General features: G+C 40.8%; 1 protein-coding gene across 1 annotated transcript in view; it reads left to right on the top strand.

The window, feature by feature from the left end:
* The window catches only part of LOC119797455 (extracellular matrix protein FRAS1-like), a gene marked incomplete at its 3' end in the record, with an annotated part of 322,128 nt that overhangs the window by 112,960 nt on the left and 193,495 nt on the right, over positions 1-15,673 (top strand). Inside the window, exons 3-4 of the mRNA XM_038306524.1 lie at positions 8,434-8,541; positions 11,647-11,739. Coding sequence (XP_038162452.1) covers positions 8,434-8,541; positions 11,647-11,739 — 201 coding nt within the window. The remainder of the gene's footprint in view (positions 1-8,433; positions 8,542-11,646; positions 11,740-15,673) is intronic.

Raw genomic sequence — 15,673 nt, 5'->3', positions numbered from 1 at the left:
GGGAACATATTGCGGCTCCTGCCCCGCGCCCCCCTGTGGTGGAACCGAGAAATGATTCTCGGGCACCACCGGAGGCACGGTGGAGCGCTCTGCTCTGCTCCGCGGGGACGGCGGTGCCCGTCCCGGGAGCAGAGCTGCAGGGGGCTGAGCGGCCACCCTGCTTATAGAGAGCGCATCGTCTGTTTTGGCTTTTTTTATTATCTGCACCCTCGGCTCGTGGCCTGGCTGTGACAGATTTATTTTTATTTTGACACCATTTTTTCTTTGAACAAGGGTGTGTGACTGTGCTTTTGGACATTCCGCTCGGGGCGCAACCGCGCAGACCTCCGGGGCGATGTCCTTCTCCTCGCAGACCGGCTCTGGGATGGGCAACGGTGGCGTGGGGTGCGCACAAACAAGCCAAAACGGTGGGCCTGCGCAACGGGGAACAGCAGGCTGCACCAACTGAGGAACTGGCGGCTGTCAGGCCGCCCTCTTTTTCTTCCTCGCCTGTGGGACCGAGCTCGCGGCGGCTGTGGGCGGCGGCGGCGTAGCGGTCGTGGAGGCAGGTTTCCCCTGCCAGCCGGCTCCGCGCTCCTTCCTCATCGGAGGGGGCGGACCTGGCGGTGGTGGCCGTCTTGGTACCTTAAAACGCGGCGGCTGGGAGGCTGCATGCGCAAAGGTTTTGCGTTGCACCGGAGGTGAAGGCGCAGGGGCTTTCCGAGGGAGACAAAGTTTGAGGGCCTCGTTGTCCTTTTTCTTTGCCTCACATCTTTGCTGCATTGTGGCCAATGCAGAGCCGAAGATGCCTTCAGGGACGATCGGCATATCCAGGATGTCATCCCGCTCCCTGTCGGTCAGGTTAGCGAGACTGAGCCATCGCGCTCGCTCCTGGACGACGAGGGTTGCCATCACCTTCCCTGTGGCCTGGACCGCGACACGTTGGATACGGAGAGACAGGTCCGCGATGACCGCCATCTCCTCCCACGCATCCGGGTCTTGCTCCTCAGCAGACGCGCCAAACAACTCCGCTTGGTAGGCAGTGAGGATGGAGAGGGCGCTGAGGGCTCTGGCCGAGAGGGCTGCTGCTTTGTATGCCTTTTCGGTCAGCGCAGACTGGAACCGTTCGGGCTTAGCTGGCAGCGTCGGGCATCTGGGGGAAGCTGCAGACAGCTGGCTCACGCTGCCTGGGCAGAGGTGCGCAGCTACCGGGACTTCCACCGGAGGCATGGAGAGGAGGCCGTGGGCGTCCATCGCCTCGCAGTCGAGGGATGCTGCGCCCGAAATAGGGCTCCTGTTGCTGTATGGGCAGCTAGTCCATGTTTTGGAGAGCTCCGTCAGCAACTCGGGGAAGACAGGGAGAAGCTGCTTCACCGCATTTCGTGCCAGGGGAAGCCGTTTGCCTTCGTAGCGGGACCGGGTGGGCTCCGCTATTGCGACCGGCCAGGGAATCTCCAGCTTCTCTGCCGCGCGTTTGCACACGTCGAGCAGGTCCACATGGAGGGAGGGAGCTGGTGAGCTCGCTCCCCTGTCTTCCATGGCGGAAGGGCACGGCGGTTTAGGCCTCTCAGGCTGTGCTGGGGCCATGAAGGTGTCATCCTCTTCCTCGTCCTCTGATATGAGGAACGAGGTGTCGTCATCCTCCTCCATGGGACTGACTTCCAGCACGTCTTCCTCGGGAAACGGGGGGGCATGGAGCTGCTCGCACTGGGCACCCCAGTCGTAGTCAGTCTCCGGGGCTTCCCCAGCTGTGTCCACGTCCTCCTCCGCGGCTGCACCTTGTGCGGCGGTGGGGAGGAATGGATCACGGTCCGAGATGCTAACCTGGCGGGCTAGCCTGCGTCTGAGGCTCTTGACCGTGAACACTTTGCAGTGTCCACAGGAGCCGGGAATTTCTAGGGCCAACCTGGCGTGGTCGACTCCTAGACAGGTACTGCACACCGGGTGGGTGTCTTTCCCTGAAATTTTATTCCCGCAGCCACAAAGACGGTAGTCTCCCCTGGCGTGGGGGTTTTGGACGGCCGCCATTTCCCGACGAGCTGGAGTGCTGGTAGGGAAAGGAACCGTAGCTAGCTGGCGTGCTAGCGTGGCGGGGTCGAGGAAGTAGCTGGTGTGCTAAATGCTCGTCCGACTCGAGCGTCCGTGGAGAGGAGCCGAGAGGGATTCCGCCGTGAAGAGAGACAAAAGGTTACCGGTCCGGTCTGGAGTGAGCGGACAGGGCAGAAGCCAGAGCACAGTGCTAGCGTCCGGCGACGGAAACTAGCAAGGTCCGTCTGTGGGCAGTTAAGCTAGCGAAGGCTCCGACGTGAGATAAGCTCTCAGGTGAGAAGAGGTTTTGAATTGGAGTGCCGTGATCCGCACACGCTTTAGTAGTCGGAGCTACGGGGCGTGGCGTATGACGGGCATTTCCACCGGCCAATCAGGATTGGCAGATTGAGATAGATGCTTCTATCAGGGCTGCAGGAGGCTGCATCCCATAGCGAGACACCGAGTGAATATTATGAAAAAGAACTCTTAATTAGCTTCTTTATTTATTTGCCTTTGTAATATTTACCTTATTTATTTTTCTGTCCTTTATAATCTTCAACTTTATTTTTTAATTACTTATATTTTTAAGTATTTATTTATGTGCATGTTCTTATATTTTTGTCTGTTTTATTCTTCCTTTGTATTTTTTTACCTTAGTTATTTCTTCGCCGCTTTTTATTTCTCTCTGCCATTTTTACATTTCTCTATGCATTTCTATCTCATTATGCAAATGAGGAGGGGGTGTGTCCTAGAGAGTCAACTTCTGCTCATTGGTTGGCTTGGCGGTCCATCTTCTTAACTCACAGAGCTCAGAGTACTAAGTTAAATGTTCTCTTTTCTGTTGCTGTTGTTCAATAAAAGTACGTTTTAAGATCATTTGAGGCGAGAACCTTATACTTTTAAGCATCACCATATGGCCCATTCACAGATTTAATGCGTAATTTAAAAGAAAATGTGACGAACTTGAGAGGACCGTGGCAACCAGCGGAGCTCCGAAGCTGACGGCAGCCAGGTCTATAGCCAGGCTATGATGGCGATTTTTTGTTGTATTTGGCAAAGTTTGGCAAAGTCCCTACTCAAGTTCTAATGACTTCAGACTCGACATCAGACTCTCCTCCTGTAGATTCGACCGATGTAGTAAAATGCTAACCAACACGCTTCACACACGGCTATGCCGAGAAAGGGCCGCTGCAGATGGGCTGTGGTTGGACCTGGCTGCCGTCAGCTTCGGAGCTCCGCTGGTTGCCGCGGTCCTCTCAAGTTCGTCACATTTTCTTTTAAATTACGCATTAAATCTGTGAATGGGCCATATGGTGATGCTTAAAAGTATAATATTCTCGCCTCAAATGATCTTAAAACGTACTTTTATTGAACAACAGCAACAGAAAAGAGAACATTTAACTTAGTACTCTGAGCTCTGTGAGTTAAGGAGATGGACCGCCAAGCCAATCAATGAGCAGAAGTTGACTCTCTAGGACACACCCCCTCCTCATTTGCATGAGACAGAAATGCATAGAGAAATGTAAAAAGGGCAGAGAGAAATAAACAGCGGCGAAGAAATAACTAAGGTAAAAAAATAAAAAGGAAGAATAAAACAGACAAAAATATAATAACATGCACATAAATAAATACTTAAAAATATAAGTAATTAAAAAATAAAGTTGAAGATTATAAAGGACAGAAAAATAAATAAGGTAAATATTACAAAGGCAAATAAATAAAGAAGCTAATTAAGAGTTATATACATTTATGTCTCACTTTTTTGTTGGCAATTAATTGTATGCTTATACATTTATTGAGCATTTATTTATTTCTGTATTTATTTTTAAATATGGCAGAGTTGGTCCTTCATATTAGATGACTCCGGAGACTCATAAATGTCTCTTTTTCCCAACAAAGAACAATATTTAGTTCTAAAAAAAAGAGCATAAGTTCTAGTTTTGCCTTATCTAGGGATGTCCAGAGGGGTGGTCCATGATTGGTTAGGGGTAGCCATGGCCACCCCTGGCCCCTTTAAAGCTCTGCCTTTCATCTGAGATGTAAAAACAAGCCCCCCGTTTGGAGTTCCCTCTTTGATCCATTTTTTTTTTTTTCACGATCATGTTTTTGTTTTAATTTGCAAGAGTAAATGTCTTCAAAAAGGTCTGCTTTGGTTGCCTCCTGGTGTGAAGCACCATCTGATTGGATGGTCTCCTCCCGGAGACGAAGGTCATGCTGCATGAACCTCAGAATATTCCTGTCATGAGTGGGACATTAATCATTCATCTAAAACAGATTCATGGTCAGCGTGATGATATATTTCGGCATATGCGGGCACTGGAATATTGATTTAGCTTTGGCTTTAAGCTACTCATCAGACAATGTCAGTCAGATGGTATGAGCTATTGGCAACCAGCCGGCCTGTTAAAGGGAGCATCCAGCAGGCAAAGCAGATATCTCCTTACTTTGCTTCTTTGGTTTATCTGTGTGTCTGATTGGCCACAAAGCTTAAGGCTTTTTACTACTTTTGCTAAGTTTCCAAAGGAATCAGCAGTTTTTAGGTCTAAAAATCCCAAAAATGATGTCTTACTTTTAAGTTGGTAGTGTCTTCATTGTGGAGTCAGGGCCATTTGCAGCCCCTAGACTGACTTTTAGCAGCTCTTGACTGCCAATTAAGAAAGATTCAAATCTTACCCACCAGTACGGGAGGTTCATGCAGATGGGATATTTTTTTTTTTTTTTAAGTGAGTGAAAATTACTGAAAATGTGTAACTTTTTTTTTTAACAATGACTATTAGGCATGGCATATTTACCTTTTAATAACAAATCTCCCTACAGTATTGTTAATTTTATATATCCTGTGACTTTTACTTAAAAGCAGAACTTGATGCATAAATATGTGCTTTTTATGGTTAAACACAGCTTTTTTAAAGAAACCAACAAAATCTATTTTTTTACCACAGAGAATATATTTTTTCATAAATTAGTTGCATCTGTTGCTCAGCTGTGATTTTGACCTGGTTTTTTTGCATAAATATTCAAATCTTAAATGTTCTCTTCTACACCCTCAGATTTCACAGATAAAATCTGTGAATTTGGATTCCAGGTGGATTTGTCTGGGCGGCTTTATGTAGCTTTGGTTTCTTCCTGTTAAGTTCTCTGAGAGTTTCCTCCACAGGCTAAAGGATCATTGGGCCTCATGCAAGAACATTTGGTTTTTTTGTCGTAAATTTCTCTTCCTTTTTCTACCGTGGGCTTTTTACGAGCGCCCCACATCAGATTCAACAAACATTCTTAACTTCAGTAAATGATCATAAATGATCCTTGTAAACTTGATGCAGTCCACCTATGTGAAAATGTGTTCATGAGAATGGAACATTTGCATACAGTAGACAACCCACTGAATATTTAATATAAAGAAAGACTTCCAGCACTTGTCAGAAGGTGTTTATTCACAAAAATGGCTTTGAAGAAGAAGAATACTTTGAAGGTTTGGTGATCGAGGTTCTGCTGACTGTGAGGCGAGCAGCAGAATTAAAGGACCATAAAGAGCCAAGAAGTAAAATAAATTACAAGAGCTGTAAATGACCTGGTTGCACAGTTACAGAGGTAAAATAAAGTAAAAACAAATGAAATACATATAAATGATAGTAAAATAAAATTATTTGATTCAAAAACAGTCAATGAAAACTAGTGATGTTCGCAGGAGGTGTAAAATATGATGTAAATGCTTAATATGAGATCAACATCAACCACGAAAGAAAATTCTGCTGAATCTGCATTAAATACACAGGCACACATGAACTGTACATCTTCAGACAATGTCTGTCATCCCATCAGCTCACACTCCTTCTCTCATACAACACATCAACATAAAAATTTTACAGGTAAAACTCTCACTTGAGGAGCTCAGACAGACCCAAACATTCCACATTTAGTGTAATAACAAAGCCAAGGAGCTGCAAAGGCGTAAAATTATATAATGTCTTAGCATTAGAGGAGCTTTGCTGAACTTTCAATCCAGTTTCTCTTCCAGATGCCATTTCAATAGCAGCTTGATCTCTGACTGTTCTTTCCTTTGACGAAATAACATCAAATTAAACCAGAGTGGATACCAACATTCTAGCTGCAGGTTTAGTGACCGATAGTTCTGCCATCAGCCAATAAAAATTTAATTTAAAACTCCAGAGAAGCATAATAGATAATAATGTAGCCTAATAAAATGGTAAGTTCAGCTGACTGATTCCACAAGACTCAAGTTTGTAGGACATATGTGTTCGCACCTTAGAGAAGATTAGAAAAAATGAGACAAATGGTGAGTCCAGCATTTCTCCAGAATCACTCGTACAATCGATTTAAGAATTAAGTTGTTCATACAAACAGTTCTCGCATGAGGCCCGTTGTCTTGCTAAAAAATTCAAACTTCTCACATAATCCTTTTTTAAATTTTTTATATACAGCCATTCTGGGACACATTGTGATATGGCTCACCCCATCAACCAAAGTTGTGTCTGTTTTGGAGCAATTGGTCATAGTTCTTCTCCAAACATCATTAGTGCAATGATGTGTACACTGCAAAAAATCGAAATCTAGATAAGTCATTTTTTTCTTAAAATAACTGCATTTGTACTTAAATTGAGGACATCAAAGAGACATTTTGCCAATAGAACAACACAATTTACATTTAAAATAAGAAAACTCAACTGCATTGTTTTATTTCAAGTGAATATTATCTAGTCATCTTATTTTAAGAGTAAAAATACTAATTCCATTGGCAAATAATCTTGTTTACCTGCTCAAATTAAGGATAAATACAGTAAATTTAACTTATTTCTAGATTTTTTTCCATTGTAAAGCAGTAGGTTTAGCTCTCTCCAGCCCAGACCTCTGGATGTTATTGTCATGATGCTTTTAAGGGATCTGACCCACATGCAGAAAACCACTCAGAGAACCAAGGGAAGGTTTAACGGGTCTGTTGATGAGGACAACAGGAGGTGGAATCTTGAACTCAGAGAGAGCTGTTGAACCGGAACTAGAAGTGGAAGGGAAGTTCACAGCGGTTAGTTCAATGGCCGTAGGAAACAGAATAGAGTTCTTGAGCATGGAGGAGGAAGGGACTCACGTAGGAGGGGATCTCAATCAAAGCCTTGAATCCAGAATGTGTGAGCTTTCCAGAGGGAGAGCAACTCATTGGAGGGCGGACAGGTCGGTGGAGTTGGACCCTGAGGAGTATGAGAGCGGACTGACACTTAGATTTAAGACGGTACTTGAACGGATCGTGTGGAACTTTTCCCCAGCTCAGTGTGAACACAAAATATCTTTCCTGGGGGAGAAGGCCAAAACTTCCAGTCAGCGGGAAGGCTTCCTGCCAAAAGGCAAAGACAAAAACATGGTTAATCTCAGAGAAACGAAGCACAGGTTAGACTCTGCTAATCTCAGTTTGGCTAGAGTACCCAAAACTGGCAAACACTCTGACGTCGAGGTAGTGACAGTCAACGGCTCAAATACTCCCCGGTGATGAACCAATGAGCCGCAGGTGTGCAGGAGGACCAACGAGGACAGGGCACCACCTGGTGGTGGAGGGAGAGACAAACACAAAACAACCCACACAAACTGGATTCCTAACAGTTATAGTGCCAACTTTAAAATGCTTTTTCTGCAGCAAACTTAAATAGTCTAGCATGCATGATCCCTAATGAGGTTGGGGTTTGCTCTTTGTTTTTTATAAAACATTTGTACCTGCTAACTCCACCCTTTTCTGCTCCTTGGGTCTTGGGCAGCTCATCCCGTGATGCTTTAGGGTGATCTGAAATTCATTGAAATCCCCTGCGCTGGGTGGGACTTTCCTTCCAAATATTTCAGATTAAAAAAACAGCAATGTTCACATGAACATTCAGAGTTTTAGAGGAGCATCTGCACCCAATGCCATTTGCATGTTTTGCAACAATGATTTTGTAAAAGTCTTTTATTCCTACTTTTGTTCCACTTTTCTATGGATTACTTGGGTCATCATCCCTGATTTATGATATCAATTAGAGCTGCATGACCTTAGAAAATCTTGTCATGGTAATATCATCAGAGAAAGTACAGTAAAGGTTCAAAGCCATTTAGCTGGAGGTCATAATGATGATTATAAAAAAAGGATGACAGTGCTAAATGATATTTGTAGTGCACCTCATAGTTTATAAAAAAGTAAAGGAAATAAAACATAACTGCGCTGTTTGCATGATCCGAACTCTCCTGTTTTAAAAATTCTGAATATCAGTCTCTATGTACTCTCCTGCTATATAAAGATTACATGCTCCATTTTTGCATTTACGGTATTTTTGCAATATAATGTGCAGCTCTAATGACAGCAGCTCTATCATTATCTAAATGTTAAAGCAAATTTGACTGTATAGCTGATTAATTACTCTGTGTGATGATTTTTAACCTTTTTCTCCACAGAATAACACCTCATGGCGGCCCGAGTCGTGTCAGGAATGTACCTGCTACAGCAATGTTTCCATCTGCAGGCCCATCCACTGCCCAAACCCCCAGTGCAACTTCAAAAGGGTAAGAGCTTGTCCTGTACTGGTGGTGATGGTACTCTGAAAACTAACTGCAGCTACAATTTATTGGCCAGAACAAAAATGCCCTCTACAAAAAAATTTGGCAGTTTTTGCTGTTATGTAAAAGGCAGGGATTATGCATGAGGAGAAAAAGCAAAAAAAAAAAGGCAACCACATTTTAGTTCAGCTGAATTCCCCAAAAGACATTTTAAAACAATTTTCTTTATACTCCATTTATCCTTTTCTCCAGCCCATGCTTCTCTGATAATGGGATTTTAAACAGGAAGCTTACAGTTTTGGCTTCAGATATGATCCCCTGATTTCACGAAACAATCAATGTCTGATAAATTCCACTCTGCTAGCTGACAGCCCAAATTTAATTAAAAATTAGTCATCGTGCTCAGCAACCCATGTACTCTCACCATTAAGAAAGCTCTTAAAATTGAACTCCTGTCACCCAAACTGATAAAACAGTGGAGATTTAATAATCTGCCAGGATTAGAACGAAAGCCTCCTTTTTAAAATCTCCTTCTTGTATATTTGAGCTCACATTTACCTTCTTTTGTCAATTTTCCTGCCAAACTGACCCATCTGTGGCGCATCTGTAGATTGCTCAGTGTTTAAAAGTCGTTTGAACCTACCTGTTGGGTAAAGCAAAGCAGATCAGATATACAGATCATTCTTCCGAGGATCTTTTATGTTTATACATCCTATCAAGGCGCCAGTTTAATAATGAGTGTAAGTCTGATCTTAATATCAAGGAGAAAACCTGATACTGGCTCGATATATACTTTTAGATTTATGCTTGACAAAAAAGTACTTTTCAGAGTACATTATATAAAAAAGAAAAGTTAAAGTAAGAAACCTAACTTCAAGCAATCTAATAACTTGCAGTATTCAGTCAATGTTTCCGCCTTAATATAAGTACAGAATGCTTTCAGGGTGTTAAGGGAAAAAAAATCATTTATAAAATGTTAATTATGAAAACGAAAACTGGAGTTTAAATGAAACTATTTTATATTTTATTAATTTACTATGCAATGATATGAACATTTTTGGGTAATGTCAATATTCAACATCGTCCAATCGTTTGTGGGAACATTTGTGGACAGCAGTTAATAAGATCTGTTCACATAATCACAGATTTTTTGCAACAGATTGTAGCAACAGATTACACATAAATAGTGAAAAAAAGTGTAGAGAAATTTATTTTTTTTTGCCAAAAATATGCTCACACAAAGAAAACCTCTGGTCTCCTCAGTGGTTCGGCTGTTGATCACCTGCTCGAGCTTTTTGGCTGAGAGGTTGTTTAGTCCTATTTCTCCAGTTTTTGGGCGGCTCATTCCCTAAAATCTAAGAGTGCTATTGATTCATGATCTTTGTGGCAACAGAAACAGAGGCGTAGCCAGAAACTTTTTATAAGGGTGGCCAGGCAATAACCACCAGAACCTCTCAGGCAATCTACACTGTTCCAACAGGAACATTAACGAGCAAAGCATCTATATTTTCTAAATAAAGACTAACTACAGCCTTTGCTAACAAATAGATGCATATATTTAAACACTCGTAATTCTAGATAAAAGGTATAGTGGATAAAACTCAGTTTTGAGTTCTGGGGCTTAAATCAATAATCATTGTCATTACTTACCTACTTGTATCAATAAACATTCTGCATAAAATTAATATTTAGAAGCACTAATATCTACATAAATTGATTATTTGATTTTTTTTGGTTGAAGTTGAAGTTTTTAAGTTTTTTATTAAAATTTTTTTTTTATCTTTGATTTCACTGATGATTCCTAGATGACTTGCAGAGACACATAATTTTCTCTTTAACCCATAAAACACAAAATCTAGTTCTGAAGAGGATGCATTCTGTATTTATCATCTTTGATGTTAGTATATTGATGTTTATAATTAACCACAAAAAAATAAAATGTTTTGAATATTCAACTTGAGAGTATTACTATTGCCATCATCTGTATGAGAGGGAAAAATTGTAGGGGTGGCCAATGATTAGCTAAGGGTGGCCATGGCCAGCCCTGGCCCCCCATCTAGCTCCGCCCCTGAACAGAAAGTGTGTTTTTGGTCGATACGTGTTGACATCCTCATAGCTCATCCATCTGTTCTGCATACATACAAACAAATTAATACAAAGGCCTTTTTTTCTGTCAGAAAGCACATCTACAATTCCCTTTTTTCTAGTAAAATATATGTAAAAGCTTTTAATCTTTCATACATCATACTTTAAACATGTCTGCATGTGTTTTTCAAGTACAGTACGCATAACTCAGCAGATCAAACTTAAAAGAAAACCAGAAGTCTTAATTGGCTTAAAAAAAAAAAAAAAAAAAAAACTTTAAAAATAACTGACTGACTTAAAAAATATTACTAAGCTTATTTTAAAATATGCTTTATGATTAACTAGTAAGAAAAGGACCGTGTGACAGACTAGATGCACGTATAAAAAAGTGAAACAGGTTTTTTCAGATTATGAATGCTTCGCTGTGAGGCACATTTTAGCACTGACCTATTATCTGCCCCGCGACTCATTTCCCACTCATGCAATAGATTTTATTGTACTGCTTGTTCAGAAACAATTTGCCTTCTGCTGCACTCCATGTACTGTATAGCACACACGCACGCACGCTTTTCAATTAACACAATACAGCTGCTGAAGCTCCGTAGGGATGCTTATTCTCACCCTCCAGAAATTGTATTCCTTCCCTATTACTTTTTCCATCTCTTACCATTTTTATTTTATAACACCTAAACTACCAAGGCACGGCTGTTGCTGCTTTCTCATTTGATTCCCACCACACATCCGCCCTCAATTACCGTGTGAAAGCAGAGCGGCAGGAAAAAAACAAAAAAAGTCTGGTATATTGTAATATGTGTTGTACGCCTGCACATGTTGAGTATCTGATAAAGCTCTTATATATTCATTACTGTCAGGACCTCTTGGCAGTTAATAACTATGGAAATAGATGTGCTGGATTTGATATGTATTGTATTTGTGTTGGTTGTTTGTTTTCCCTATATTACTCTTGGGTATTGTGTGTATTGTGGTGTATTGATGTGTCGGAGTGTGTGTGTGGTTTTTTTGAAGGGAGAGTTTTTGAGGATTCCAGCCAACAAATGCTGTCCAGAGTGCGTCTCGTCATCCCAGGACTCCTGCCAGTACCAAGGAGCTACTTATGGAGTGAGTAAAGTCAGATGTTTTACCATTTTGCATTTGGGGGGGAAGTAGAAAACATACATGTCAGTAATACTTACATGTCCTTTTTCAACATTCAACGTGATTAACTCTGACTATCCCAGAAAAAAAGTGAACTATCTCTCACCATCTCTGAGAGTAATCTACCAGTAATTTAATCTCAGTAAAAGGGGAGCTATTCTGTTAGTGTTTAAATTATAAATTAAATTATTTATAATTAAAACCATTTATATGCTATTTAATAAGTTTTTATGATGAAAATAGATGAACAGAGCAAAGTGGTTTGAGAGGAAGTTCTAATCAAAAACAGGCAAGATAACTGTAACTAAGAATATGCAAATATTACATCCCTGGTTTGATAAAACCAATTTATCTTCTTTTATCTTCCACACTTGGGATTCCCAAAAGTTCTCTGATCCCAAAAATAACGATGTAAAAGACTGATGACTTTCTAAAAATACATATATATTACTTCACTCTGTAATTATTCCATCCATCCATTTTACGTCACGTTTCATCCAAGTTGGGGTCGTGAGGGCCGCTGGTGCCTATCTCTAGCTGTCTATGAGTGAGAAGCGGGGGCCCTGGACAGGTCGCTACGCAACACATAGACAAACAGGACAAACACACACTCACACCTGAGGAGAATTTAGAGAAGTCTCTATAATTATTTCTAATATAAAATTTGGTAAGTATTTTCTATTTTTTTAATTAATGCGTTCTTTAAAAATAAAAATTATTAATATTATCATTTTAATTGTTTTTCAAATTATTTAATGCTCCCTTTTACCATTCAGTGCTATATTTAATATTTTAATCACATATAAGATAATTTCATATTTGTAATTTATGCAACATTCCCGTTTATAGATTTAAAAATTTATTTCGTCCCTCATACTTTAGGGATCAGATCACAGTGATTTTCACCAGCTTGTGACCCCCAACTTGGTATCTTGTGACCCCTCTGGGGGTCCCACCTCCACATGTGGATAGATTTTTTTGCCCTCTGTTACCTAATTTATGAGCTACTAGCAGCAGTGCTTCAAAATCACATGATTATCAAAACAAATTAATGAGAAAATCTAACACATGCGACAACCTAAAAGTTTTTCCAAGCTTAACTCGTCCAGTTTTTGATCAAATACATCTAATTGGGATGAGAGGTCTTCAGATCCTGTCTTTTTTTGCTTGGTTTGGTATCTGGCAGCAGAAAGCAGGAACACATGAGATCTGTCCTCATTTCCAACCATAACTTATGTTCAATTTCAATTAAATTAAATTAATTTATATAGGGCCATCCTCTGTTTCTTTTTACTAGAATCAGAAAGTTCTCCATATTTCCTCCTCCATCAGCTCCTCACACACCTGTGCTTTATAATTCTTCTACTGTCACAGGTTGATTCATTTGATTGATCCAGCCACCTAGTGACCGGAGGTTTTTTTTAATGTTCAAGTATGAGTAAAAACTCTTGAAAATCCTACTTTCCTCTGATGCCTTGCAGGGAGACAAGCCCCACTAATGGAGAAAAACTAACCTAAACAAACGGGCTGTGCAGAGAGCATTAATCAGAGAAGCAATGTGGGAGAAGGTGCAATGGTTCTAGGTGAAACCAAAACTGAACTTTTTTGCCTATATGTAAAACATTATTTGTGGCAGAAAAGAAGGCTATGGAACACATATCCCAACCTTGAAGCATAGTGGGGGGAGTGTCATGCTGTGGGGATGTTTCTCAACAGAGACAGGGAAGCTGTTTAGAGATAAATAGGGTACTGACTTACCTTAAGTTTTGTTGGAAATAGTTAAGAAGGTGCATTTGTTTTTTGGTGGTTGAGCAAACAATCTAAAAGATGCTTGCTTATAAATGTTGATTTCATCTTTGGAGTACACCTTTATGATTCTGAATGATTGAAAAATGTAAATGTAACTATAAATCATTTTATTGTCTCGCAATGGGGAAATTCATTTTCTGAATTTAACCTTCTCCCTTAGGATGCAGTGGGCTGCCATTATCATGTAATTGCAACCTTCTCAGAGCACAAGCACACTGCTCTAAACACTAGGCCAACACTCCCCCAATTAGGCTTATAATCCCTTTACTTTCACTTTGCATTTAAGCACTGATATTTTTGCTGCTTTAACATAAAAAATAATCCCACTGGAATGCATACTTTTTCACAAGAAATATTTGTATCTCCTTGAAATGCAGTCGGCCTCAGCAGATGGCCGCTCACACTGAGTCTTTTTCTGAGGTTCCTTCCTTTTAAAAGGGAGGTTTTCCTCTCCACTGTTGCTACAAGCATGCTTGGTGTAAGGGATTGTTTTCGAGTCAATAAGTCGAAGCAATCAACTGGTTTTCCGTATATGGAAAATTCTGAACCAATCTATCTGATGTGGTTGAATTGTCTCTGTAAAGAGCCTTGAGTTGACGTGTTGTGAATCGGCGCTATATAAACAAACTGAATGGAAAATTTTCTAAGGGTTCTTTTACTTCAGTCATGAATTTATGCCTGTTTAGCTCAGATACTGTATTTTGCTAGAAGTTTCTAACTTTTTTTATTGAACAGTATTTCCCCTGAGTAGAAAGGCCGTTTAGAAAGAATCGGTTTCTGAAAAAGGCTGATTTTAATCCTCCTCACTACTTCTGGCATAACCTGGAGAGGCAGATACAGGCTTTCCTCTTGGTATTAGTTTCTAGCAGTTACAGCTGGACTCCAATAAACCTGAAAAGAGGATAGGAGTTAGAAAAAATGCTGGATATTACATGTTTGGCTGTGTTGGAATTTTTTTTCTTTCAGTTGATTCTTTGTCCGTGTCTATATGTGTGTTAATTCTTAAAATATGTGGTGTTTCATTAAACCTTTTTCTTCCACATCAGTTATGCTAGCTTGTTACATAAAATCCCAACACACTCATTGTACTATGAGGGACAGAACATATGACTCTTTTCTACAATATCTACAAACATGTATTAGAAAACTCTCTTTATTATCAGATGCAATTCACAGTCAAACACTGATCTCTTTTATTTATTTACCAATGGAAGCAGGATTGTATTTGGATATATTTTCAGACACTGCTGATAGTCATCTTTGTGGAAAAGTTGTTTCTTGACATTTCGCCTCCTGTCTCCTCAAACAAAAGCATTGCTCCCTTGTTTATCTTCAATCAAGTGTCCTTCAGCTTTTTGGCAGCCAATTTAGACAGAACAAGTCCTCGACAGAAACAAGTCTCTCACTTGGCAGGGCTTTCAGACTCAGCTGGCATTGCCCACTTTGCACACAGATCTGAGCTCCAGGGGGAGGAGTTGGATGGAGGAGTCATGGCTTTTTTTGAGGATTTAATCTTTTCCCACTGAGGGTCTGTGAAAATTTTGAAAACTCATGTGCCCTAGATGGGTGTGGGAAACTTTAAGCTGGCATAAAAGCTTGAATAATATTTTGAGTTTAAATGGTATTTTAAACTTCACACAGAAAGTTGAGTCACATGATCTGAGATAGAAAAAAAAGCCCTCCTATTTATTTTAATCATTTTTCTTTTAAGAAAAATTAGTGGTTTCCAGCAATGGTTAAACACTGCATTTGATATAGGTGATCACTCTGAGTCTGGTTCTGCTGGAAGTTTCCTCCTGTTAAAAGGGAGATTTTCCTCTCTACTGTCACCTTATTCTTATACTGTACAGGAGGAGTGAATCAATATACACTCACCGGCCACTTTATTAGGTACACCTGTCTAACTGCTCGTTAACACTTAATTTCTAAGCAGCCAATCACATGGCGGCAACTCAGTGCATTTAGGCATGTAGAAAAGGTCAAGACAATCTCCTGCAGTTCAAACCGAGCATCAGTATGGGGAAGAAAGTTGATTCGAGTGACTTTGAACGTGGCATGATTGTTGGTGCCAGAAGGGCTGGTCTGAGTA

Source organism: Cyprinodon tularosa, unplaced genomic scaffold (assembly GCF_016077235.1).
Source record: "Cyprinodon tularosa strain WSP-4 unplaced genomic scaffold, ASM1607723v1 ctg583, whole genome shotgun sequence".
NCBI classification, from domain to species: domain Eukaryota; kingdom Metazoa; phylum Chordata; class Actinopteri; order Cyprinodontiformes; family Cyprinodontidae; genus Cyprinodon; species Cyprinodon tularosa.
The sequence above is the reverse complement of the archived record's forward strand: the minus strand, read 5'-3'. Positions and strand labels throughout refer to the sequence as shown.